Below are 27,015 nucleotides of genomic sequence, written 5' to 3' on the forward strand. Positions count from 1 at the left end.
ATCTCCAGTTCCTGGCACTGCTACATGTGTCCCTGGGGGAGCAGTAATACGTCTCCACCTACGGCTGCCAGGTCTGGTTCCTTAGCAGTTCTTGGCCTGATGAGGTCAGTGTTTTGTCCCTTTTGAATGCTCCTCCGTGCCTGACACCTTTCCCATTTTAGGGGTGGGGGAAGGGTGTTTTCAAAAAAAAAAGAAAATTTTATTGTGAAGGGCTGACCAGAACCCATCTGCAGTTGGGTGGCATCTGCTCCCCACATGTCACTTCCCTCATTAACAAGCAATTGAATTAATTAAATGCTACTCAGAACACGCATAACAAGCTACCGGCAGTGTCCAAATTAGCACTGATAATCAAGGATGATTTCCTTTATTATCCTGCTAAGTGGTGTGCAGGCTCTGATCTCCCTGTCTGCCCTCATCTATTTACATACCCCCAGCTTCTGCCTTTAGAAGCTGAGGTTATCTTACCTAGTTAATTTGCCACGATCACCAAGCATGGCGGATTGATATTCCTGCCTCTGCTGAAGCAGCCCCCCCCCCTCCCCCTTTCCTTCCTCCCCAAGCCTGGTCCTTTGTATCTCAAGCTCACTGATAAATTAAAAGCCACCCCTGTGGTCTCTCAAGTGAGTAATAGAGGCAGAAATTTCATTTTGCAACTGGCTGATTTAATGATCCAAAGGGTAATTAATGGCCTGATTATCTTAATGTTAAATATGTCCGGCAGCAATTACTGTGACCTCCCGCTTGTCAAGGTCCAGGCTATGCTCTTCTTTCAATTAAGTTCTCTGGGGCTTAATGGTATGAATAAACTCCTCTGATTCTATCATTCCGGACTCTGAGATTTAAGCGAGCTAGGGGCTCGTTTGGAGTTTTAATCAGCCCATCTTCTACTTCAGCGATCAGAGTTAACAATTATAACAAGGACAGTTTAACTTTCTCCCCCCTACAACCCAGTCCCCCTTTCTACTTCTTTATATTTTTTTTCCTTTATTTTTTTAAGCGCTCGAAGGGGATTTTGTTGGCTGCAGAAGCAGATTTGCTAGGCTAGTCTCTCCCTATATAAATTATCATGTGAATGCTGCTGTTTTTCCATTTGACAGGCTTAATTAATTGGCAGGAGCACCCAAAAATGACAGTGCCACTAATTGCAACTCAAAGTAAATTTCTGTCATTGCGGCACGCTTGTCAGCGGGCATGCCCCAGTCCTCACTGCGGCCAGAGTTTGTTGACGTTTTCCATTTCAGTTTTCACATCTCGTCAGGGAATGTGATCATATGTGATAGCACTAACGGACCAAGATGTGCCTTTGGGTTTTCCAGGCATGCAGTTTGTGTGCAAGAATGACATTTACTGCCAATAAAGTTTAGACAGCTGTGCTTCTGCTGACCAAACAGCTGCTAGGGGACTTAAGATTTTACTTAAGATATTTCAGGAGATCCTATTAGCAGGGAGTCTTTGGGAAGGAGTGGAAAAAAAAACCGCCAACAAGCCCCGAGAGTTGTAACTCACTCCTGTCTTCTTCCTGGTTGAACTACACTAAATAGTGCGTCTCCCAGTGAGCTGGAGTTATATTAGCTCTGTTTTGGACGGCAGATATTTCACAAAGATAATGAGGAACATGTATAAATTATTAGCACAACAGTATCACATTTTCAAACACACACACATAAATAAAAAGACTGAATCACTTCTGCCAGTAAACTAAAACCTTTCTCCACATTACTGCAGAAATGAACTGATTCTGACATGGTAGATTGCATGCTTTCAGATTAGAGTAATTGTAATTGTTTTAAAATTAAATTTAAAAAAAAATTGTCACTTACCAGTAGCTTCCAGGAAATGCATATAATAACAATAACTAACTGAGCCAAATGAAATGTCAGCTTGGGTGGTGGCTGTTTGTATTTCACCGTTTGGAGGCCTCTAAAGCTAAAATGAAATTCTCAAGAGATGAAGGTTAGTGATACGATGTGTTTTATTGTCCCTGTAGCTGCTTGGCAGACCTTGCAGTCCAGAATCTGATCCAGCAAAGCACTGGTGCCTATATAGCGGCCTGGGAGATGCCTTGATGATTAAAACTAAAAACAAAGCAGCAGCAAGAAAAAACAACAACCCCGATTGTCCAAGTTAATGAGCATTCTAGATAAAATTCTCCCTTAGTTCAATTGCACTTTTCTTATGTGCAAATCTGTCTTTGATAAAAACTCGAGCACTTTGCAAACAGAAGCCTGGTTTGCAATCATTATTACAGTCATCATTCTCTTCATTGTCTGTTGAAAGCAAAACCTGCAAAGGAAATATTTTTGTCTCGTTCTCTAGTGCATTAGAGCACTTGTTAAAAACCAGAAGTGAAAGAGCCACAATCTGAATAGCATAAGAGATTTCTGGTTACAGTGGGATGTCCTTCTCATTCTGCTTACCAGCTGCCTTCTGGAAGGTCTGCCCAAGGTTTGCTGGTGTTAGCCAAAGTTTTTGGAGAAAAGAGCCAAAGAAATTCTCATTTTTTTTTATCCTTTTCCCATTTTCTCTAAAGTGAATTTTAGATTATCCATACATCCATTCACTGTTTTTCCTTTTAAAAATGTCTTTGAAGGGGACAGGGGAAAGCAATAAGCTACAACCCTTATTTGGCTACCTGTGAGCTCAGATAGTAAGATATTTCCTCCAGCCCAGATTTTATCAGTGTTTTGACAATGCGAAAATGAAGATCTGAATGTAAATAAACTGTTGAGACCAAGTCATTTTAATATTGCATTGATGAAGAGATAGTAGCTTCCAAAAGGAGAACGCATCTTCTCATGTGGCAAAGAGCTAGCCCAGCTTGCATCTAAAATATTTTGCTTTGAAACTCTTGTGATTTCCATAATTTCTAGGCAGCAGTGGTTTCATGACATTATGTCTCTGCTAAAGAAAGATCAGGAAGCTGCAGTGATGTCCTCAGCTCAGTTGTTAAATACCATATTGTTACAGAATAGTGGGCCAGAGGCAGCAGTCAAGCTTTATGTACTGGATATAATACTGAATGCTGAACTAAAAATTAAAAATAAAAAAAAAAAGAGCCTTCAAAGAGAAGACATGTAGCTTTTCTTACAAGACCCTGAAATAGTCAGCGTTTTTTTTTTTTCCACCATGACATTCCCAGGAATTGTGGGAAGTTCACCCCTTGATTTTGAAAGCAGTCTCCAGTGTTGATGAAGAAATTAGAAATAAACTCTGGCTACATCCGGAGGACGTGAAGAAAGGCAGGTGTGAGTGTATTAAGCTTACAAATATGAGCTTTCTGCTGGAGGGGGACATCCTGCTTTTTAAGACATCTGCTGTAGGCCAGGTGATAGAGGCTGAAATGTTTCACCTTCAAGGTTCTGTCAATGCTAGATACCATTTGTCCACTAAGATTCTTGACAATTCTTGGTTCTATTTTTGTGTTAAAGCTTTTTGTTTAATGTATTTGGCTGTCACACTGGAAAGCAGCAAGTTACGCTGAAGTTCCCCAAAAAAGAATTTGATGAGCTGTTACGCTTCAGGAAAGCTCGGAGTTGAGTTCAGGAGACAAGTAAGGAGGATTTTTTTTCCATTTTATGAACAGTTAAGAGTGAGACAGTAGAGGGATACATTGGAAAAACTGCATCCATAAGCCATAAATAGCTCCCAGAAAAAAATAATTTCATTTTTACGATGTCACCAGTTTACGGGTGTTCGGCCCGGTTCCGTGACGAATGGGACGGGGGGCCCACGGACCCACGCCCTGGGAAAGGGAAAAGGGAAAGTGGGTAAGAAGATGGGCCTGAGAGCAAAAACAGCGGCAACAATCTGAGGAGAAACAAACTAATTTACTAAATAAGATATCAGAATGCAAAATAACACACTATAATACCATATAATTACAATTTAAGCTAATAAATCCAATACAACGAAAGAGAATGTCCAAAAATCAAGGTAGGCCTTACTCTAATACCGACGATAAGACAGCTGGGGAGCGAGATGCTGCCAGGACGAGAGACGGGTGGAAAGAGAGCAAGGTCTTGTGATCTGCGAGTTTTTATCTTTCCCTCTGACCGGAAATGGTAACAGGGGAGCAAAGTCCCATGGGGAATGTAGTAGTCCTTCTCTTCTGAGAACCAGATACATACACTACATGATGTAATGATGTGGAATACCAATAACCAAAAATCATAAAACCATGACATACGAGAATAAGAACCAGACTGCTAGTCGAGCACTTGTTTTAAAGGTCTCAAAACTGTATAGGATCTTAGCTGCACAAAGAATTTCTAGCTTAAATATGGATTTATTATTTTTGTTTTTGAAATGCTTTTCTCCAAAACACCTGGCAGAGCTTTGGAGACCAAAGTAAAGGGTTGTATCTGCTTGGCCATGACGTACTTGAAGGTACAACACAGAACTTAGCAGTAGAGAGGTAACGGTCACTGCAGTGGGTAAGGCACTACTTGATAGCAATCCGCTCATTTTCGGCAGGGATCACATTTGCAGTAGCTTCCTTGGAAGCATTTAAATTATTTACTTGCATGCAATTTTTATCATTTATTCTGAAATGAAGTTCCACTCTGCTCCGTGTACTCTGTGCGCCTATCAGCAGCTCTGCAGCACCTGAGGAATAAATAGAGAGTTCTGTTTTAAATATATCAAGGCACAGGAAAAAGCGGTTGAAAAATTAAAGTTCCTACATAAAGCATTGGGCAGCCTTAGCAGACCTCACTGTCTTTAACAGTAGCTATCTAATCAATTATTTCCAAAAGGAAAAACATTTACCACTTCTATTGCTTTATAAATTCAGACATTTGTGGGGCTGAAGCTTATAATAATAAAAAGGCAAAAAAAAAAAGCAACTGAGGGAAAAAATACCTAACATCAGCTCTTATGAGGCCCACGGGGTCAGATCCAGATCTGTGAGATGTGTCCAGTTTAGGGAAGACTGTAAGTTGAGCGCTTAGTGCTGCTGAGCACACAGCTCTGTGTATGAGGAACTCAACAGAGCTCCTTAGCTGGCAGGGAAATTACTCAGCATACTGAAAAAGATATATTTTGTTAGAAATAGATTTTAGGTAAAACATTTTATTTGAAACATTTCTGTACACTAGGTGCTTAACCTGTTCTTTTCATTTCTCCTGCCTTTAGGTATGGCTCTGTCTGTCAGATCTTACCAAACATGAAGTTGTTTCAACATGCGACTCAAATTGGTTGCTGTATCTAGCATAAAAGAGAAGTTACTCTGAAGCCAGTTTATTTCTGATTGAAGTTCTGTTTAAACACAGTCGTTTTTTTACTCCTAAAGGAAAGCGATAAATAAATCAGTTGTGGCTGAATACACGGGGCAGGCTGTCATTGGTTGAGCTGAGCATGCCACAATTGGTCCTCACACTGTCTTTCTCTTGGGCTTAACACAGTATTACCGTGAGCTCAGGTATGTTGCCAGAAACTACTGTTGCGTGGGCAAAATCTTAAAGCTTTCAATAGTAGTCACTGTTGATGGTGGAAGTTATGTTAATTCAGCTTCCTGCACGGCTTTTGGCCATTTCTGCTTTCGTAGGTTGTTTGACTAGTAGGTAGCTTTGTTTGAGCTTGCGGTATAGTGAAGAAAAGAGCATGCCTAAAAACAGCAGTGGTGATGCTGAGCAGTACTTTATAAAAGGCAGTGCCTTGCCGTGCTACTGGGGGCTGTGCTGGCCGGTGACACTAGGTACAGAAGCAGCAGCATGCCTTTGCTTTGGTCATGGCTACAGAACCTGCAGGGCTCCATAACAGTAACTGTGACCAACTTTCTCTCTTTTGTGATTTTTTTCCTTTTTTTTCCTTTGTTTAAGACTAAGCTTTGTTTCTGGCTCTGCAGGAAGCTGGTAGCCTATGGCAAGGGACTGGGGAGATAAGACTTCAGTAAGATAACTAAATGAAAAGGGCAGCAGTGAAAAGATGGTGCTGGCTTTTGACTGGACTGAAACTTGATATACACATCAGCCCAAATGCAGTTTCCCCATGGTTCTAAAATAGCCATTTGTCAGAGGCAGCGCGCTCACTGCTGGATTTCAGATGTACGGGTGCTGAAGGGGAGTCAGCAGTGAACCCCTGAAAAAGAGAAGTGACCAGGAGAACTAAGACCACCATCACTCAAGCTTTCAAGTAATTAAATAGCAGACTAAAATGTGTTGAGGTGAACACAGGTGACGAATTGGAGCCTTTAGAGAATCAGAATTACAGTGGAATGAAATGCCTGGCTGTGCCTATTAACTAGATTGTGCAGACAGTGCAAAGTCCTGTAGCTGAGGCATTTTTGTGCGAGTCTGCAGAGATGTACAGTAGTGAGAAGAAGCCATCTCTAATGATTGGTAACCCTCAAAAGGTACGGACAGGATGAGCTTCAAAAAGTCTTCATGCTGAACAAATGACTGGCCTAGAAATCTCCCAGCTAACTTTTCTTTTTCCCCCAAAAGATTTAAATTTTTCTGGTCTCATCCAGGTCAGAATTTCTAAGTGACAGTTTTGTTGTATTTTCATTTCCCTACAACACCAGCTGAACTTGGAAACCTGTGGTGCATACACAATTAAATCACAGCCTCCATTAGCACTTGCAAGGCTGCTCCACAAGTTCAAATAATCCAGTGGTAGGCTGCTGCCTTAGATAGGAGTGGCTGATGATTTCCAGTGAAATCTGTACCAGATGTCAGGTTTCCTGACTATGGAGACACATAGACCATGACCTACCAAATGCTATGAGCTGTGGTGGCCTTAAGAGCTGTCCACATTCTAGCCAAAACTGGGCGCTTTTTAGACCTTTCCTTCTATAGTGTATTGCAAGTCTTATGTTGGATTATGGCATAGCTGCATCTTTCTATGATTGCTTTCTTATTAAAACAAAAACCCAATGGCGTTAGGATTTTGCAGGCAGAATATAGTTTTTTCTCCATGAAGTCAAACTGTAAAATATTGCTTAGTTTACATGTTAAAGAACCTTGTTAAGAAAGAAAGAAGAAGGGAAGAAAGAAGAAAAACAAAAACAAGAACAGCCTGTAGTTTATAATGTTAATGGAGTAGGATCTGTGTAGAGACAACTCGCTTTATACTTTCAAGAGTTTGCCAACCTCATTGCTAGGTTTATTGCCCTTGGGCAAGTTAATTTAAGCCAATGGAGAATTTAAAAATGGGGAAGGGGAACAAAGCAAGGGAGGATGTTTCTTAATTATGTTGCAGAATTTCTATCTAATTCTCAGCCTTTCCTTAGTTAAGGACCTGCTTGTGTCATCCCAAACAGATGAGCACCAGATAGAACACTAGACTTAGGGATGTGAAGAATGAGCAAAGGAAACTCTCAAATAAATAGAGTTTTATCTAGGAAGTGACTCCTCCAAAAAAGTTTCAGGACTCAAGAAATTAGGATATACTTTAAAATTGCCTGGTGTCCAAGACTGATGTGTTAGCCATTTTCACTTCTGCATTTTTATGAAGCCAGACAGTTCAGTGGATACCAAAAGATGTTAAAATGTGGAATATGAGCTGTCACTATATAAATTTGACCTTAACCTTTAGAAGGGGTTTTTCTGTAGTACAAGGAAAATATCCTTCCAGAAAATGACCAAACATCAAATGTGGTACTACGTGAAGAGGTAAGTGTGTGGGACATCTTGAGGGAAAGAGGACTTGGTTTGGTTTGTGTTTTTAACAGCCAAGAGGTAACAGATCATCTCACTGTCATGTTGGGACATAGAGGAATCAACCTACAGGGAAAGCTTTCAGGATAAAGCAAAAAAGATCACTGGCAGACAAAGAAAAAGGCATATAATGAAAAAGAAGCTGGTCTTATTATCCCTCAGATCTGAGACGGTATCGAAAGCAACAGAGCTTCTTGTATTACCAGAAAGGTAAATAAAGCTCCAGAGCCCTCACCCACATAGCAAGGGCAGGACTGCTAAGTCAGAAATCAGCCAAAGCCTACAGTGAATTTAGGAGTGAGGAGGGGAGTAGGATGCAGTGCCTGACTCCTGTGCGAGGAAAGTGGTTGAGTCTCAAGTTAATCATGAGAACAATTTGTCAAGCAGTATTTAATGGACTGCTTCTAAGTGTGTATGTGGGCAGGGTAGCTTGTAAATTTGAATGTGCCTTTTTTTCTCTGACAGCAATCAATAAATGTGCTGTTTATTAATGTATTTTGAGAGGTCTTCTCAGACTTTTTATGATTGTTCTGTGCTCTCTCAGATCAGTCAAAAAGAAATGAGAGAGCAGAGCAGGATTTCTGCGTTTACAATCAATATTGCACTTTTCTTTGCTTTTCATGCAAATAGAAAATTGTAGTGTGTTTTGCATTGGTGCATTTATTACCACTCTCTGCAAAGGAGCAAACTTGGTGAGGAAGGTTACATCGCAAAGTAGGTGCCAATATCTGCATGAGTATTTTGGTCTGGAGCAGTGGCAGAGTTTTAAAACAAGTCATCCCAGTGCTCCTACTTCCCAGGTGCTGGTTTGCTTCATGGGATGGTCTTGGTGTGCACAGACTGTATTGTCTTTGGAGAAACCAAGCTGGAAGCTACATGTGCACTAACTGTTCTCCAGAGCCTTTTTTGAACTATGTGTCTGACCCATAGCACTATGAGCCTCTTCTTTCATTGGGAATGTTTGATTCAAAGAACAGAACTAGGTCAGTAAATGTAATCCTCCTGAATCATTCATTTATAGATCCCTTGGTATTATGTGCTTCAGTCTACCTATCTTGTTCCTGTTGCTGGGAAGCTGTTTATTTGCTGGTGTAGACAGAGCCTAAGTTTTCCACACAAAGTAGTACGTTGAATTATGCAGCCTGGCCCAAACTCGGCAGTCATCTCTCATTTGGGGTGATGGTTCCACTGCTTAAATAAATGAACAACAAAAAAAAAAGAAAATATTTTCTGGAATACACCATTTCTGTCCAAAAGTACATTTGGTAACAGTTCACAAAGCATGTAAATTAAACTTGGCTCATTTATTGGGTTTGTGCCTCTCAGGCATCAGTGAAAAAGGTGAGCTTCCTTTAAGCCAGAGCTACATCAGCAATGAAAGTGGGATAAAAATCACAGCATGTCAGCTTGATAGAGGGGTTGAAATCAATGCATGTTGTGGCGAGGGCCTTCTAAAATGAAAGGGAAGTTCAGAGAAGAGCTATAAGGAAGATTTTAAGTCTTCTGTGGGTATTTTGGGAGGAGATGCTTAAGGGGCTAGTGAAATAATTGTGAAGGGTTATAGAAATTCAAGAACATTTGGAGGTGGAAAATAGGTGCTTGTGGTCCAAGGCAGTGCTTCTAAGAGTAGAGGATGATCATGGGAAGGAAAGTTGAGGCTGGTTATGAGGCGTATCGTTCTACCAGCAAGCTCTGTTGAGCTGTGCATTTATCTCCCAGGGTACAGCAGTAAATCTCATTGGTATTAAACATAAGGCGAGGGGCTGGATGATCTAGAAAGCCTTTACTTTCTAGATTCACTGAATCTCTTAAAGCATTCAGCAGCTGTAGCCGATTTTTAGAATATTTCTCTCTGTTTTATGTTAAGTCCACCGCCACTCCAGAAGACTACAGAAATCAGCTCTTGGCTGAAATAAAGAACCTAATTCCAGTGCTCTTTCCTCCCATGTTCCCTGCTCCCCTTTTGCATCCACTGGATGTCCATTTCTCTAAGTTTTCCCTTCAGAACAAACCTATCATTTTTCACCACAGGATATTTACAGCTTCAATCAGTGCCAAATTCAATTGGCTTCTGATCTCATCGCTGGAAGTTATAGATGCAGATATTATTTGCACTGCGGTTAATTATGGAGCAATCAAACTTTGGCTTTTCCACTGTAATTTCCTCTGCCAGCTAATTTAATTAATCACCCCCAGCTCAGCTCTTCCAGCTGCGACTGGCAGGGTCATTAATTAGACATGTGGTGGTAGCTCATAGACCAGTTCCTGTTAAGGGGCCGCTGCCCACTTGATCTCTAAGGGAGTGATAGCATTTTCTAAGCATCCAGGCAGGATTAGAGGTAGCTGACACACTGTTGTATTCCTCAGAAGCAAAAGCGATTCCCAAAAGATGTACTGCAAGCAAACAGCATGATTGCTGTGACTGCTGGCACTTAGCACACCAGGCCTGGTTTGGTGAGGCAGGAGCACGATCAGAGTGCTGCTAAGATGCAATATTTCAAGTCTGATTCCTAGTTCTGCAGCTCGCACGAGCTGCTTTCTTAGCTTGTTTTTTAGTGCTGAGTGAGTGCAGATGCCCACTGCACACATGTTGTGGAATGGGCTCCGCCAGCCAGACCTGAGATTTCTCAGTGGTCCATCCTTTCTGGCTTAATCCATGAGCTAAAAAAAAAATGCTCAGAAACTGGCCAGGCATCCTTCCAACTCCTTCTGGGAGCTGAATGGCTTTTGTCAGATGGAAAATGTGGAATTTCCTAATGAAGGAAAGAAACTGAGCATGCATTCTCAACGTCAGATCACATCAAAAATAGAAATGTGAAATAACAGAATATTTTTTTTTCACTGTAAAACCTGTATAAAATAACCAGCTAGGTCTATCATATTGTTTGATCTCAGAAAAAATCAGGGTTTGGGATGGTTTGGGGATTCTTTTGTAGGGAAGAAACTTTTACTGTACCCAAAATAGTTTGATTACATCCTGCTTAAGAATCTCATCCAGCATATTACCGGTAGAAAGCATGTAATTTGGGATGTGTGATGGCTCAGCCTAATAGCCCTGTAAATTCTATTTGTCTGGGAGGAAGACCTTAGTCATCATTCTTGCCCAGTCTGTCTAGGTACTCAGCCGTAACAAACCTTGCCATTGGGTTCTGCTCTGCATCCCAAGTATCAAAGCAACATCCAAAGTCGTCGTGTTCTCCACCTGCAAATACTGTTGTAAGCACACCCAGGATCTTCTGCATCTTCCTCAGAATACCAGCAAGGCCCCTAGTGTTCCCATCTCACCACGTATTATTGTATAGGTTCTTGAGGTAGGTAAGCTAGGAAGATTGGAAATAGCCAGGCTAGCTGTAGCTCTCAGGCAGCTTTTTCAACAACGTACAAGAGCCAGAGAGTTGTAGTACAGGTTGGTTTTGAACCTGTTGCAAAGCTGTCATTTCTAATCAGTGCATCTGTCTGCCAGAGATGGATTGCTGATGAATTAGTTGGAGTCTCCCTCGCTTCTTTTCAGAATAGACGAACTCTCCTTGAGACAACTGTTTTAATCTTGGGTCACCAAGTCTCCCTTCAGATTCTGTCCAAAATATCCGACAACTCCACCTAGTAATAGTAAACTGAAGAGAAATTATTAAAAAAAAAAAAAAAAAAAAAAAACAGTTCTTACTATGGAACTGTGCTTTTCTTTAATAGCAAAACATTGCTGTGAACTTGTGAGCTTCCTTTTCTGAAGGAGGAGAAGGTGTTCTGATGCAGGCCTCCCTTCAAATGCATCGTACTCTGCACCAGCGGCTTTTTTCTTCATTGTATCTCTCAGAAGATTCCCTTAGCCTGAACTGTTTGGGGAAGATGCTTTCAATACAGAGTCCCTCTCTTGCTCACAGTCAGAGCAATCTCTAGGAATTTTCACAGAGATGCAGTTCAGCAACTGTTTGAGAGTGAAGGGATCACATCTGCTTTTACCATCACTAGAACACAAGGTTGATTGTTGACACTGTATTGCCATCGAAGCCCTGACTAGGAGAGATTTGTAGTTGATAAGAAAGCAGCCTGTCTCTTCACAGAGGCTCTATGCCTTTCCTTGGAGCAAAAGTTAGACATCAGTGTGTACCAACTTGAGTAGGTAGCTAAGAACTCTGTTTTTGGAAAACCTTTCTTAGCCTGAAGCTGATAGTCTCATAGCTGGAAATGATGCCACTGGAAGGAGCAGGGCCCACGCAGATGTTGGTGCTGCAGTTTTTACTGGATGTCCACAACGTCAGGAATCAGAAATTCTCCGCTTGCTGGATGGAGGGCAGGCAGCACGTTGCAGAGTCATACTTTCTTTGACTGAGCTGATAAATACCATGAATTACAGTGTCTCATCAAAAACAGAGGTACAGCAATGAATTTGTCTGGTGCTATAGACCCTAAACTACTAGAAGAATTGGCTAAGAAGTGCACTGTTGGTTGATTCTGACAAATTTCAAAAGTTAGGTGACTGATTGTTTCAAAATGGGCATATCACAAAATACAAGTAACTTACACCTTTATTTTTAAAATGTGTGACTAAATAATTTACATTCTGAAAGCAGAACAGCTGCTAGAATTAGCTGAAGATAATCTACTATGAAGACTTGAATCTAGAATGGTCTTTACTGGAGAAAAGCAGTACCTGAAATTCCTAAAATAACCTTCAATGTACCTCTATAGGGAAGCTGGAAAATGAGTTTGTTTTTGCTCTGCAAAAATCAGAATTATATTTGGCCTTGATCAGCAGATTGCAATCACCCTGTGCTTCTTCACCTACTCATCTCACTTGGTTTTGTTTTATTTGAGCAATAAATATCCTAAATCTTCCCAGAGCTATTGTGCGTCTTCTGTGGAGACTCATCATAGTCCTGCCAGGCATTCATCAGGGCTTCCAATGAACCACCACATTAAGTATTCCTCTGCTCCTTATCAGTCAAAACAGTTTACTTCTAACTTTACTTTTTCTTCCTGAAGCAATCAAAATTTGGTATTCTACAGATTGCAGAAAATTGTCACTCCCGTATTTTGTGCTAATCCATCACATGAAACAGCTGTAATTTGGGCATCAGAAGAGCATTAAATTTTTAAATAAGCAAGAGACAGTCAATGAGAGAGTCCATTAACCGCTCCAGATGACAGGGCAGAAGAATGTTTGGATCACAGGTATTTTGGGAATTACAGTACAGACATTGCAGAGCAATGGGGCATCTACATTCTGCAACAGCCAAAATGTTTTCTGTGTGTTTTCGTGATTTTGCTCAAGTATTCAAAAGGAGTACATAAGCAAACAGCATTGCCTGAATTTTCCTTAGGTTGAGCTGCATTACCAAGCTCATTCAGCAATTTGTGGAAGAGTATTAAAATCTAGCTGCTGCTCACCAATGCTTTTCCAGGAGATAGTCAAAGGAGACATGATAATTTTCTTCTTCTGTACAAGCTGGTAACAGCTTTCAGTAGAAGATTGCCCATTAATGGTGAGTGGAAAAGAATTGTCTTTATACTGTAGGCTTGAGCAAATCATACTCAGTGGCTATCTTCAATGGTTGAAATTGCTGTTTTGATAATAAATGCAGTGGACAGGCCTCGTGTGTTGGGACTGGCCATTGTAGGCATGTATGTATGGTGTTCCACTAGTTCTTGAGAAGTTCTAGGTGACTTAAATGATGAAAATCAATGAGGAGATTTTTTCACAGACACTTCTCTGTAGCGCAGCCTGAGGGCATCTGCAGTATTGTTCTCTAAAATGCCAGTTCCAATGGGTTTACAAGAAAGCTCTCTATAGGGAGGCTGTGGATGTGGAATTTCTGGTACCTTTGTTGGAGGGCAGAGCACACCATCCAAAGATCTCCTTGCTGGAGGAATGATGGTCTTCTAATCAATATTAGGATCTTCTTGTGACCTGGCAAAGTAGTCATTCTGTAGCACTGCATCTAGGATATGCCTTGTACGTACTCGCTGCCCTCAGTTCTTCTGTCCTATCCTATTTGACTCAAGTTGCGTGTTAAACTAATTTCCCCTTCTAGTAGTAATTAAGTGTATACCATTTCCCTTCACTTGGCACTGTAAACTAAGCTCTTCCTTTCCGAGGGGAATAAATACTGGGCACAACCGAGTTCTGCAATGTTGAGGGTATTTTTCACCTATCCAGGGGCACCTCTTATCATCAAAATAAAAAAGACCTATTGTAATTAGAGTGTAAGCCTTCTTTTAAAAGGGTGACTGGCAAGAGGAAATTATAAAGACTTGAGACAGTAATTATCAGCCACTGAAACAGCAAATCAAGCTGTCTATACCAATATCCCAGAGCAACACACCACAGAAGCCATGGAGAGAGGTTAGATTAGAGCCGCCTGGCTGCGAGCTGTCTGAGCGGCGGAAGGTGCTGATTGTAGTTGTCAGTTTTCTGCTGCTATGAGCTCTCCTGTTATAAATATACCCCAGCCTCTGTCATCTGAAAAGGATCCTTAAACCTTTCTTTTCTCCCCTTCCACTGCTTAAAAAACACAGCGGCTGACAGTCCAAATGTTTGAAATAATTGGATTCTGCATTCTAATTCATCTGTAAAGTATTCGTTGATTAAATTAGCCTAATAGATATTATTTCTTACATGACTGCATAATTTTGTCCTGATTGGATCACTATGGCACTAACGAGTCCTCCCATTTGCTATTAACTTGAGAGTCACAGAAGGCTAGAGATAACTATCATCTTGTTTCCGTTTTTCCTTTACCAGGCTAAAAGTTAAAGTGATGTGTACTAGAGGGCACATAACTAATGCTCACGTACAGTTTTGCAGTGTATTACATTCTTCAGGACCAGCATTAGAATGAAAGAATATTGGTCTATATAATCTGGAGCCCTCTTACTTACTCAGTGAGTTGTTCTGAAGCAGAAAGATTAACTGACCATTTAAATTCCTTTGGGGGGGGGGGGTTGAATGGAAATATTTTTAAATAAAATACATTTTATTATCTCATCAAAGCAGACATACACATTGCAAATGAACCTCATAAGGACTGCACACATTCAGGGAAATGAAAATACTCCTTTCAAGCTAACGTTTCAACTAAAGTGGTTTTATCTCCTATTAGTAAGATCTTCTTTGCGCTGCAGTTTGAGTGTAACCAAGAGAAGGAGGAGAGGACAGCAGAATTTTCTTTTGTTTCATGGTAACTGAGAGCAGATATTTGTTCTGTTGGGTGGGAGCGTGCACCAAGAGCCTTGGAGCCCCACTGCCTGAAGATCATGGTGGTGCGGCCCAGCGCCGGGCCCAAGCCTGCTGCCATTTCACAGAAGGGGTTAATTTAACAGCCAGAGTCATTCCCACCCTGACGAAGGGCTGCAAACAGCTGGTAGGTTTTGTTTTGTATAGCGCCGGTGAACTGAGCAGTCAGAAAAAAAGTTTTTGGCAAGCCCTCGGCCTGCCCAGGACAGAAGAGGTGGGTCAGCTCAGGAAACTGTTTCCATGAGGAACCGGGGGAAACAATGGCCACTCAGCAGGAGCAGAAGGGAGACCCACTCCCACTGAATAGCTCCCCGAAAAACCCGGCTCAAAAGGAAGAGGGCCCACTGGCATTTGGGAATCCAATAAATTGTTTCAGGAAGTGAAAGTCTGTCCAGGCTAATGGAGCTGTGATTGACAGGTGGTTCTCATTACAGTGCCCATCAGGGGACAGAGTGAATTCCAGTGTTGTTTAAGAGGTTAAGGAGAAGTAAGATGCAGGTGACAGCCCAAGGCTGAGGCGTCTTGCCACCGCTGTTCTTAAGGTTGCTTTTTCTGTGAAGTGTCTACAGAATTTGAAGCAAGCAGAGGGTGGTGGTTTGGCAAACAACAGTCAGTCCTACCGCAACTAAAACTGAGTTTACCTGGTGCAAGTGACAGGAAGCAGGGAGATGAGGTGCTTCCAGGTCTGAAAGTCACTTTGGTGTTTCTTGTGTCAGAGTTAGCTTTCCTCAGCGGTAGGATGGGACATTCTGTCTGTCGAGCGGGCACAGTGCTGTGGCTGGGGAATTTTCCAGCGTGGGCTGCCGTGTACCAGTGCTCTTGGGCATCCCAGTGCAGGGAGAGGATGAAGCACGTGCAAGCCATCACTGGTTGTTCTTCTTGGCATGAACCAGGACCCTTCTCCTCAGGATACTACACTAGCGCTCCACACAAGGATATTGCACTAGCGCTCAGCACCAAAACGACCACAGTCACTACTTTTTGTCTCCTCCTGGTGTTCTTACTGTGGCAGCTGACAAGAGCAAATCACAAAGTATTTAGCTCAATCAGAACAAATTTGATTGACTGCTGGCACGAATGCGAAATAATTTTGAAGAGGCCACCTAGGGTTGGGTCAGATTTCTGGAGTGTGCTTCTCTGAGGTATGAGCCTAGCTGGAGACGGAAAAGGAGTTACCAAAAGACAAATGCATCACTGGTGATTCAAATTACCTAGTGTCCTTAACTGATAGGCATCTTTGTGCTGCCTTAGATTACAAAACTGAAACCAAAGTCTATTTCCATCCTTATTCAGCAGAAAATGAAAGCAAGCCTGCTTTGCAAAGCATCCAAAGCATAATGTTACTTGCATAGACTGTAGCCACCAAGTATGTGCCTGTACGCTGTGACCAGAGTTTTAAGGTAGATCTATATGCATGCTGAGCATGTAAAACCGTACAGACCACTTTTTTCCCCTCTGCTTCTGTAGCTTTCCTTTTTCTGGCTGTGATGGCCAGATAAACAGCACTGGGTGTCTTCACACATTGGGATGTCATGGGGTGGGAAGCTGAGGGATCTGCTCCAAGTCACTGTATTGATAGAATATTGCATGGTGCATGGTCAGATACAAGGATGTAATTTAACCAAGAGATTCACGGATGGCTTGTGAATGACGGTGAAACTCCCGAGTATGACGCGTGTAATAAATCTGGTTCGACACAGAATTAATGTGGTATTCAGAATGATTATTTACCATTTGAAGTTCAGACGTGACTGTGAGCAAAACGTAAATAGCTGTGCACAGGGCACTAGGGAAGGACACTTAGAGGGGAGAAGAAAAATACTTGCTTGCATTGTATCACAAGTGCATTCCTCAGTAATACTAATGAGAATTGCACTCTAAATGCAGGATTGATTTGTGATGAGATCAGCTCTAAAGAGTACATTTGTGGAGTGATAACCTGATTGGTGGCACTGCCTCTTGAATGGCTGAAGGGGTCTAATTGGCATATAACGCACTATAAATTTATTAGCAGGTTCTGCTTTCTCATTGGCAGACCTTCTTCTGTTAACCACCAGGAAATTACTAATTTTCAGGAGGTAGTCACTCAAGTCACACTGTGTCAGGGTTTTAAAAAGAAACCTCCATCGATACTATTATAAATCCTGGCTTAGAGCTTGTACATCAAAAATCAGCTGAAAATTGGTCGCTTCTGTAGTGGACGACTTGACCAGAGCAGAGGGCCGTGTGTTTACTATTCAGCTTTTTATCTTCCTTCAGTCGTTCCTCCTTCCCACCCCCTTGTTGCAAATCCAAGTTGCACGAAGACCATTAGGAGAGGACTAATCAGTTTGGCAGCCCTTGCGCTGCAGCTGCCACAAACTGGCATATATGCTTCATAGAAATTACAGTGTTTTGGCAGTTCACATTCAGGGCTTTGATGTACTTATTGATACATTCAGCCCTGGGGCACATCAGGCAGAGGACAACATACCCATGTTGGGGATTTTTCAGGAGCATAATAGAAATATTCAGGAGTGAATGTAATTTTTTCAGTTACTCTGCTTTTAAGAGGCACATTGGAGCCACAAATTAGAAAATAATATTCACATGTTTCTTCTAATTGGTAACAGATACAGGATATTTTATCTTTTTTAAATAATTTCCAAATGTGTCCTGAAGAGGGGTTGCAGGAAAGTGGCTGAAAGAGAGAGGGCACTTACAGACACAGAGCTTTGGCAAGTGGCGAAGAGGCTTTCATTTTGGCACACAGCTTTCAATTCCTGTACACCTCTCTCCAGAGGTGCTCTTGAAGTGGAACTTGATGTCACTTTTGGCAGACATCACCTATGCATATTTTCTTTGCTGTTGGGTTTTATCTGGGTTTCCCTTTGTTAAGCACTAACCATATGGCTTGTAAATCATAAAAGCCAAAAGGTTTGTGAGCGATTAATACAAGTAGGTGTGCAATTAGAAATGCTTCAGCAGTATTTGAGCACTCAAGTACTTTCTGAAAGCAGAGCCCATTTCAAGTCTCTTCTCTTTGGGCACCTTGGTGTTGCATAGCTCTTCTGGCACCTTCATCCACTGGTGATATTCTAGCTCAGCAGAAGATGTATTTCCCTTTTGTCTCTTTTCCCCACTCACTTTTTTTTAATCTCTCATTCTTTTGACAATAGTACTCCTCCTGAGTAATGTCCTAATACCCTGCTGCACCATGTACCAGGAATGACATTTCATCCTTTAAAAAAAAATTTAAAAATCATCGGAAAAAAAAAAAAAAAAAAAAGGAGCACTGAGATTTCACAGAATCGCAGGGATTGGAAGAGACCTCAAGAGATCATCAAGTCCAACCCCCCTGCTAAAGCAGGCACCCTACAATAGGTCACACAGGTAGGTGTTCAGAGGGGTCATGAGTATCTCCATAGAAGAAGACTCCACAACCTCTCTGGGCAGCCTCTTCTAGTGCTCTGTCATCCTTACTGTAAAGAAGCTCTTACACATGTTGGTGTGGAACTTTCATTTCTTAGGTACAGAGGAAACCTCAAAGATTTCTGTGAATGCTGAGCACTGGTGATCTCTCAAATTTTTGTCTTTTTTTTTTTTTAATCTTGGTGACTCAAGTTAACTCTTAATCTCCTGCTTTCTAAGCAACCAGTGCTAGTTTACCAGCAGCCCTTTTTAAACAGGAATGTCTGTAGTTGTAGAAAGGTGTCAAACACCTGCAGTCCACTAAAGCTTAATCAGAAGGAAATCCCATTGCTTACTGAAAGGAGAGATGTCTTGTCAAGACAGGTATCATTTTCATTAAATAAAAACAGTAACTAAAAATACAAAAATAATGGTAACATGGATTATTTCTGTAGAGTCCAGAGAATCAGCAGGAGTTAAGAGAAGGCCAAAGAAGCTGATGAACTAATGATTAGAGGTAGTGTAGAAAGACAGGCAGAGGTGTATTGGAGAGGAAGAGGAGGGTACGGGATCATTAGAAACACTGATGTGGAGAAGTTGGGAGGTGATTACAAAAGGAAGCAGAAGGGAGACCTCCAAGTTACTAGGGAAGGCTTAGACAGCAAGCAGGGTCCTGTGGTGTCTGAAGAACATGGGTCAAGGAAAATGCTGCCCTCCAGGATGGTTGGGTGCAGGTTCTTTCCAGCCCTCAAAACCTTTAGCTGCAAACATGCCATCCTTCCATCACTGACTTGCATAGAAAGAACATTTGTTTTTATTTGCTTGCTGTTCCAAATGTGTTTTTCTTCACAGTCTGTGCTCAAGTACAATGTTTATTACTTGTATTTTCTCTTTTATGTCTTACATAAATTTGATGTATTGTTTTGTGGGCTTTTTTTCCCAAATACTCCAAAGAGTGTCTTCTTACTGCTTCTGCTGAATTAGGATAATATTAAAACCCCCTCAGAGGGTTTTTGTTTTGTAAACCAATCTGTGGTATTGCTTGGGTGTTACTGGTAACTGTCAAGAAAATTTTTGAATGTCTCTGAGAAGTATTGTATTTAGCCTATCCTCTTTCAGTTCCTGATCCTCAGGTAAAGATTACCTTCACATTCTGCAGCCCAGAATGTGCTTTTACATTTCAGGTCATTGAAGCCACCTTGGTATACTAAGCAAGCTGGCATTTAAGATCTCTTTAATGTCTACACAGCAAGTTCGTCAGCCCTTTGGGTAGACCTTGGAGGTTTTTTCCCATCTCATTATTTATAAAGCATTGGTGCACTCCTAGTTATGATACTTATCCACTTTACAGCATTATGAGCAGAGGAAAGGCTCCATTTCTCTTCTTTCATCTGTTTATGATGTGATACGTTCCAAAGCAGATCACATCAGCGACTGTTATGGTATCCTTAATGCACTGTGATAGTCGCATCACGGGAGGAGCTGCTGTAAAGCACATCGCTGATGTACGTCCCTGTTATATGCCACATTACTCTAAGTCTGTGGGAACCTTACTTGGCTACCTCGCTCTGTCTCTCAGCTGGCACAGATTATTGAAATTTATGCATTGAAATATTTGTATGTCACTTTTTTTTAATACTGTACAAGAGCTTCCTCCAGATGTGAACATAAAAGCAGGAGCCTAGTTTTAGGTGAAAATAGTGACCATGTTTGACGTGTATAACCAAGATAACAGACTGCCTTCATTTTCCTCCTAATCATTCATTGTAGTTCAATTATCCATTCAGAACTACTTCCATGTTTTGTGTGAAAATTTATTTCAAATGCAATTTTCTTTTTATTCCCTAGAAAGGGAGAGGAAAAAAAGTCTGTTATGATTTCTTGAGCTATATTTAAAATAATATTGCATTCAGTATATCCATAATATAGGAGAAAATTAGCGTTAACAAATTGCAAATTAATGGGATCTTTTAACCTGAGTGATTGTATATCAGATTGTAAATTGACATTTCCAGTCTGCTTTTAGGTACTGACGTAGTGCAATTTGGTTTATGCACTTAAGACATCAGGCTAAATATGGTTACACATGAATAATGAAATCCGTTAGATATATGTTTGCTATTCTATGCATATTTGTGGATATTAGTGTCAAGTAAACAACAAGCAAATGTACTCTTGTTTTAATATTTTCATGCAACTGTTCTGAAACAGCTGTTAGCATTTTTAGGTAATAGTTGTAGGTAATATTTTTTCCCTGTGTGTTAATGTTCACAACTCAAGAAAGGGGAGTTGGGTATGTACCATCCATGCAAAGTCTAGAACCACGCAGTGAAAGCTCACCTTCTGTTTGATAGTCAGCACAGTGAGAGATTTTGATTTAAATTTTGCAAGGATATCTATGTGCCTGTCCATCAGCGTATAGGTAAAAGTAATGAGGCTGTGAACGCAACATTTTTGCAGTGTTCAGTAAACAGTTGGTGAAGGGTGGTGGTCATCCATTACTGTTTTATTTCAAATGCTCGTAAGGTCTCTCCTCATACCATCCTTGTCTGCTGTTTGCAGTGCTTTTTTAATTGGCTTTCGGATTTAGCGGAAAAATTCTGGTGTTCTTAAAATTTTCTCTTCAATCTCAGGGGGCTATTTTCATTCCACATAGTTGCATAGAACAAAAAGGCTTGGATTTGTATTGAGAAAAGACTTAACCATCTTGCAGAGCGTACAGTTGCCACTGCACAATCTGCATTCTCAACTTAATCGGCCTCTTCTTAGTATCTGCAGTGTTCCCCACAGTTGCACGTCACATAGCTTTTCCTTAGCTTTACACAGAGCAATTTTAGAGTTGATACTCTGAATCTGTGTGTGATTTAGTGATATGTTTTATCAAGTGTACCTTAAAAATTATTATATTGAGTGTTGTGCAATGAAAACAAAAGTTTGCCATAATTTATGTGATACTTCAGAGCCCACAATTGCAGCATAATTATCTAGAATGCCTTAAGTCAGTAAATCTAAGTTGGTAATTAATGTTGTACAGTAATAAATCCTGCAGTGTCTTAACACCTGAGGGAAAAATGCTAGTTGCTGTATGGCGTCACCAAACAGCTGACCAAGATGTGCAAAAACGGCATCTGTTTTGGAGTTTGCTTGAGCAGGCCCAAAGTTAGAAGAAACTTGAGTTCAGAATGCTTTTGTGGCATTAAATTGTTCATACTCACCCAGATAACTTTGGTGACAAAGAAGGGATTAAACTGTTTCCTAGCTGAGCTGCCTTGCCAGGCCTGAGGACCACAGCCAAGAGCTGTAGGCCGGCTGCGATGCCAGGCCTCACAGGGACGCATGGTGGCTTGCCTGCGGCTCTGCCATAGGGCTGCTCTGCATCCACTGGGGTTGTTTAACTTGTAAGAAGTAATAAGCTTAATAGGTTGACTTTATTTAATTATTAATGATCCCTTCCTGTCCTTACAGCTCATAAAACACCCTGTAGGTTGGCAAAACACTCATAATATTGATCAGGAGCCAGGGAGATATTTATTTCCTCTTTACCCCAGTGCACATAAATCTTGGTCCTTTGCCTCCTTCTCTCGGTACGCAGGATTTACAGTGGCCTGCTTCTTGAAAGCTTTCTGTAATTAAGGAATAAATAGCCATCGGTCTTTGTTTGCTGTCTGGAGCCCTCTTGTTTGCCAGGGCCCTACATATCCCTTGTGGGCCTGTGCACCTACCCCCTTAGCAACGCAGCCTGGGAGAGAAGGCATGCATGCTAGGAAGCAGTCAACTGCTAAGCACTCACTTTGCAATAGAGTGGGGTCTTCTCCTGCAGAGAAAGGAAGCCCCTGTGTTTTCTCAGCATATTGTTCCCGGCTCCTCTTCCATGCCTCTCCTCCCAGTTCCTGCTTTGCTTGGGTCAGGAAAGACACTGGAAATTCCTTGCTGCTAGCCCTTTCTTCCTGCCTTCTCTTCTTCTCCCCCTTCCCTTTGCTAGTTGCAATTAAAAGTATCATGAACCTTTCCAAACTTTTCAGTTCTTTCCCTCACAATGTTTTGCTTCTCTTTTACCCATCACAACCCTGCATCACCAACTCTAACCAAAGTGATGTGGTTTATCAGACAGCTGTGGGGTCATTCCAAAGGGTTTTCTTTAAATGGCAAGCCCGGGCACGATCAGCCCCCCAGCCCTGACAGCGGGGCTGCACTGGTCATTAGGTGATGTGTGTTTCTTGCATGCTAGACCACAAAGCTGATGACATATTCTGGGTCGCTCCCAGAGTTTGGGCATTATGGGAGTTAGATTTACTTCGTTTTGTTGGAACAGACACATTAACTTTGTCAGCTGTCCAACAGCAGAGAAAATCTGGCAATTCTCCTGCTGAGCTAGCCAGGTTACTGCTGCGTTAAACGCTGTACTTGAGTAAGCATCTAGAAATGGCAGCACATGAGTATGGCACCTGCGCGGCACAGACATTTGGGTGAATGGCACTAGAGAGAACATTTAGAGGCCTTCTCAGTCACAGAATTATTCTGTTTAGGAAGAGAGAAGAAAAGATATAGTATTGCTGGAAGCCGTGCACTTTTCACCAAGGTGAGTGAGCCAAGCGCCGCTCTGGAAGGGACAGAGCTGCACAGGGCTGAGCTCCTAAATGAGCATCTCTGGTGCAAGCTCACAAGCAGAGAGTGAAGAGTAGGTCTGAAAGGAATCTGTGCTCTAAGCAAAAGCTCTGCTTTTTATGTTCTCTCATACTACCTAGTTAACCCTCCCCCCTCACAGTGCCCAGTATTTATGTTTCAAGATAATAATGATGTGATGTGGCTGGCAGAGTAATTTAAATAATTGGACATTATCTTGAGAAGCAAGCACCTAATGAGATGAAAATAAACTGAGAAGTGAAATTTTCATCTGTTTCTAATAACTCTTACCTATGTACAGTATTGCTGCTCTGTCAGGGTTTTCATTATTCATACCACTTTGTACATAGAGTTCACCAGTGATGGAGACACTTGCAGAGCTCAGTGATGGTTTTTGGCCATGGCTTAGTGGATTATATCCCTTTCCTGCAGAGTATTTTGCAGTCTTACCCCATTGTATTTGGCCCTTCTATATCCAGAAAGGTTTTAAGCTTTTCTCAGAAATCTGCGTTTGAATGGACAGCTTCAGAGAGAGAAAGTCCAAACAAAGCGAGATCTTACTTTTATTCTTTTTTCAATACATTTATAATCTATTACTCAGGAGTTTATAATCTCTAACTCACCTGTGCATTTGCATAAAAAAACAGGCAGCTCACACGTTCTCCAGCATTAGGTATCATAGGTACCACCCGAGCACCTGATGATGATGCCTCTCCAATACACTGGCTTTAATCTGATCTTGAAAAGGGGATTCTGCTGAATTTTAGCAGCTCAGAAAGTAAGCAAAGTATTCTTGTCTTGTCACATGAAGACAACTAGAACTGAAACTGTATTGTTGAGGGAGTTGTTTAGAGTGGAAGTTACCAGTATTACAATTAAGGGAGGAAAATGAGAGAAATATTTACTAGTGGGTGTTTAATTGTACATTCCCTTTATTTTTAGGTGTTGGCTCGGTATCTTCTGATTAGTTGCTCTTCCTCTCATTTCCTTGTACTCTTATTCAGTTGATTTATTTAAAGGTATGTCAGTGCTGGCTGAAGTGAAACACTGTGTGTCCTCTTCCTTCTTATTGCTGACTGCTCCAATAATTCATTTTTTAGCTCATTAGCTAAAAGGGGATGTGAACGGTGGTCCTCCAGGGGACTGGAATGAGGCTAAGTGATCTACTGCTGACAACTCTGCTCTTGGACTGGCCTTCCTATGGGGAAATGAAACCTCAACCAAGACAGGCTGTGGACCCCAGAAGTGAGATTGTGGCATCAGAGAAACAACTGCAGTATTTATGTAATGTTGTCAGGTTCTAAGGTGGATGGAAGTAGTGGAGCTGAAGCTGTCATCCAAGAAAGTCCCCAAAACTTGCCATTTGAAATGAAATGGTTTGTGCCAGAAATGGAGAGAGGAGGTCTGTGGATGTTGGCTTTCTAGATAATGTTTCAGAACAGGTCCTTCTAAATTTCATTTGTACCAGTCCGGTGTCATTAAGTACAACTTTCTGTGGGAAAATCCAGAGAACATATCTTTCTTCGTACCCAGTTTGAATTGTTGTATGGGATCAAAATCTCGTTCTATAGACAATGTCAGTGACATGCTGCCCCCAAATGTCTGAGACTTTTAAAACATCTCTGCTTTTGTTGGTACTGCTCACTGTGCTCCCGCCACAGCACTGAAGTGGAGTCTAGGGGATGCTCTCGCCAGCACTTTGTCTGACTTGCCTTTGTACTTCTCCTATGCAGCACAAGGCAAGTGTGAAACTCAGGCCAACAAATCTGTAAAACAACGGCCTAAAACTCTGAAACCTCCACCTGAAGTCTCTGTTGCCACATTGTAATGTAGTTTATGATGAATAGTGATTAGAGGTGGGAGACTTGCATCAAACAGCTTGTGTTTAAACAGAAGAGACTTTTCTTCAAGCCATGGTCATACGGCAGCTGATGCTGTGACTGGAGCCTGAAGTTGCTCAGAAGTGGTCTGGGAAGACGGAGGGATTCATTTGCAGGCTCAACGGCACTAAAAAAAAATTGTGATAGTCACGATGCAGGCAGAAACTGAAGTATATTCTTTCTTTTGGGTGTATGGGCATAGGAGAAATAAATTCTCTAGGCCCAGATGTGTGTCGCTGGTGTGAAACAGAGCAGGCTCAGTCACTTCATTTTTCAGTCTGGCGTGTTTAAATGTGGAGTGGGTGTGTTGGTTACACTCTCAGTATCTCAATACATATTTAAAAAACTGACGAGAGCTTTATTAAACACTAGCTGCGTACTGGTCCTAGAGATGATGTGATGCTGCCGGAGTGCACATTTAATTGTAAATAACTGTATGTGTGTCACTTCAACCTCCTCAAAGCACTGCCGCTGTATTTTTGCCTTACAACAACACAGCTACAAAACAGAGGAGTTAAGGATCACAGTGGTAACAGAAGTCTTTCTTTCTCCTTTCTATCTTGAGTACCTGAACTGATCCTGTTTATCAGATCCTGCCATCAGAGGTTAATGTGCAGCTCCCTGAATGTTTTCTTTTGTGTTTGTGCCTTTTAGCTTGCAGGAATCATTCAAAGGTTTAATTTAAGCGCAGCGCTTTCTGTGTTAATTATCTGTTTGCACTTTTTCTCTGAAAAAGCCTGTACCTGTCTGCAGGGTGAGTTGTCATTGGTGCAGAGAAGCGCATGCTTTGGGAAGCTCTGCATGAGAGCATCCAGAGAGGTCACAGCAAGGTCACTCTGCATGTACCAGGAAATGATGCAAAACTAATCCAGATTTGCTGTTGGAAGGATCTGTTTACATAAGTATTTAAAAACAGATTAGGGCTAACCTGACACTAGATTACTGGGAGTAGTGTAAACAGTGCTGAAAGGCGTAAACAGAGCTTTTCCTTTTGTACTCCAGAGGAAAAAATATGTCACCAGTAACAAGTTGCCTTGCTAGATGATGTATATGGTTCTCACAGGCTGCACAGATTACCCCAGGTACCTTCAAATGGGGCTTTGTCTAGAGCTTGATCTCTTAGATCATGTAATTGTATGTTAATTTTTGTAACGGGGAGTGGAGGCGGTTGTTTGTAGTCCTTGTTATCCTGTAATATAATAGCACCCAGAAAGCTTTTGATAGTTATTTGACATATCAGGAGGAAATGGCACTTCAAAGTACTGTTTTGATAGTCTGCATTTTGGAAAAACAAACAGAAGAACCCTCCATGTGTCTTTCGCGTTGGAAACACGACTTAGTTTTTGAAAGAAGAAGCACCTCTTCAAGCAAGGCTGTGTCTTGCAGGGGTTGCTCTGCAGTTTGAAATGCAAGCCGAGGTGTGGGAGGGGTGGCTGAGAGTTGTCAGTGCTGTACTGGTCACTTCAGGTATTAAACATGGACATTTTGCACATTTTCTCTACTGTGTTTTGCAGCACACCTTAACTCTAATGTGGTCACCATCTGCCTGATCTATTTTCTTTCTTTCTTTCTGTTGATGGCTATTTGCTAGCATACTGGTAGGCAGCAAAGCTAGGCCAGAGTGACGTGTTATCTTTGGCTTCTCTAGGGAGGAAAAAGAGCGCTGGATACGTGCAAAATACGAGCAGAAGCTCTTCCTTGCCCCACTGCAGTGCCTGGAACTTTCTCTTGGCCAACACCTCCTGAGGGCTACAGCCGAGGAAGATCTACGCACGGTCATCCTGCTCCTCGCCCACGGCACACGGGAGGAGGTGAATGAGACCTGTGGAGACGGTGATGGGCGCACTGCCCTGCACCTGGCCTGCAGGAAGGGAAACGTGGTGTTGGTGCAGCTCCTGATCTGGGTGAGTGCTTGCTCATCACACATTCTGTAAAGTTGGTAAGTTACCCTCCCATCTGCTCCCATTGGTAGAAAGTAACCAACAGTGTGGGGAATGAGGAAGGAGATAATTCTTTAGCACCTATTGGAAATGCCATTTGAAATACCTCAGTGACAGATTTTTTTCCAGGGTAAGACTCTCCCTGTAGAAACCCTTCCATGTGTAACTCACCAGTGTTTTGCTGCCTTCCTTCTCTCTCCCCTCCCTTTCCCCAACCTCAGCTCAGTGCCAGTCTTCCTGTCCTGAGCTCACTCCCTCTGTTGTAACTCTGTCTGCACCAGAGCTTT

The 27,015-nt window shown here is 41.8% G+C and overlaps 1 protein-coding gene across 6 annotated transcripts in view; it reads left to right on the plus strand.

The window, feature by feature from the left end:
* The window catches only part of AGAP1 (ArfGAP with GTPase domain, ankyrin repeat and PH domain 1), a 334,310-nt gene that overhangs the window by 299,723 nt on the left and 7,572 nt on the right, over positions 1–27,015 (plus strand). For all 6 annotated transcript variants that reach the window (XM_021400246.1, XM_021400245.1, XM_021400243.1 and 3 more), the window contains one exon: positions 26,437–26,692. In XM_021400246.1, the coding sequence (XP_021255921.1) occupies positions 26,437–26,692 (256 nt within the window). The remainder of the gene's footprint in view (positions 1–26,436; positions 26,693–27,015) is intronic.

The sequence above is a fragment of the Numida meleagris genome, chromosome 5 (assembly GCF_002078875.1).
Source record: "Numida meleagris isolate 19003 breed g44 Domestic line chromosome 5, NumMel1.0, whole genome shotgun sequence".
Taxonomy (NCBI): domain Eukaryota; kingdom Metazoa; phylum Chordata; class Aves; order Galliformes; family Numididae; genus Numida; species Numida meleagris.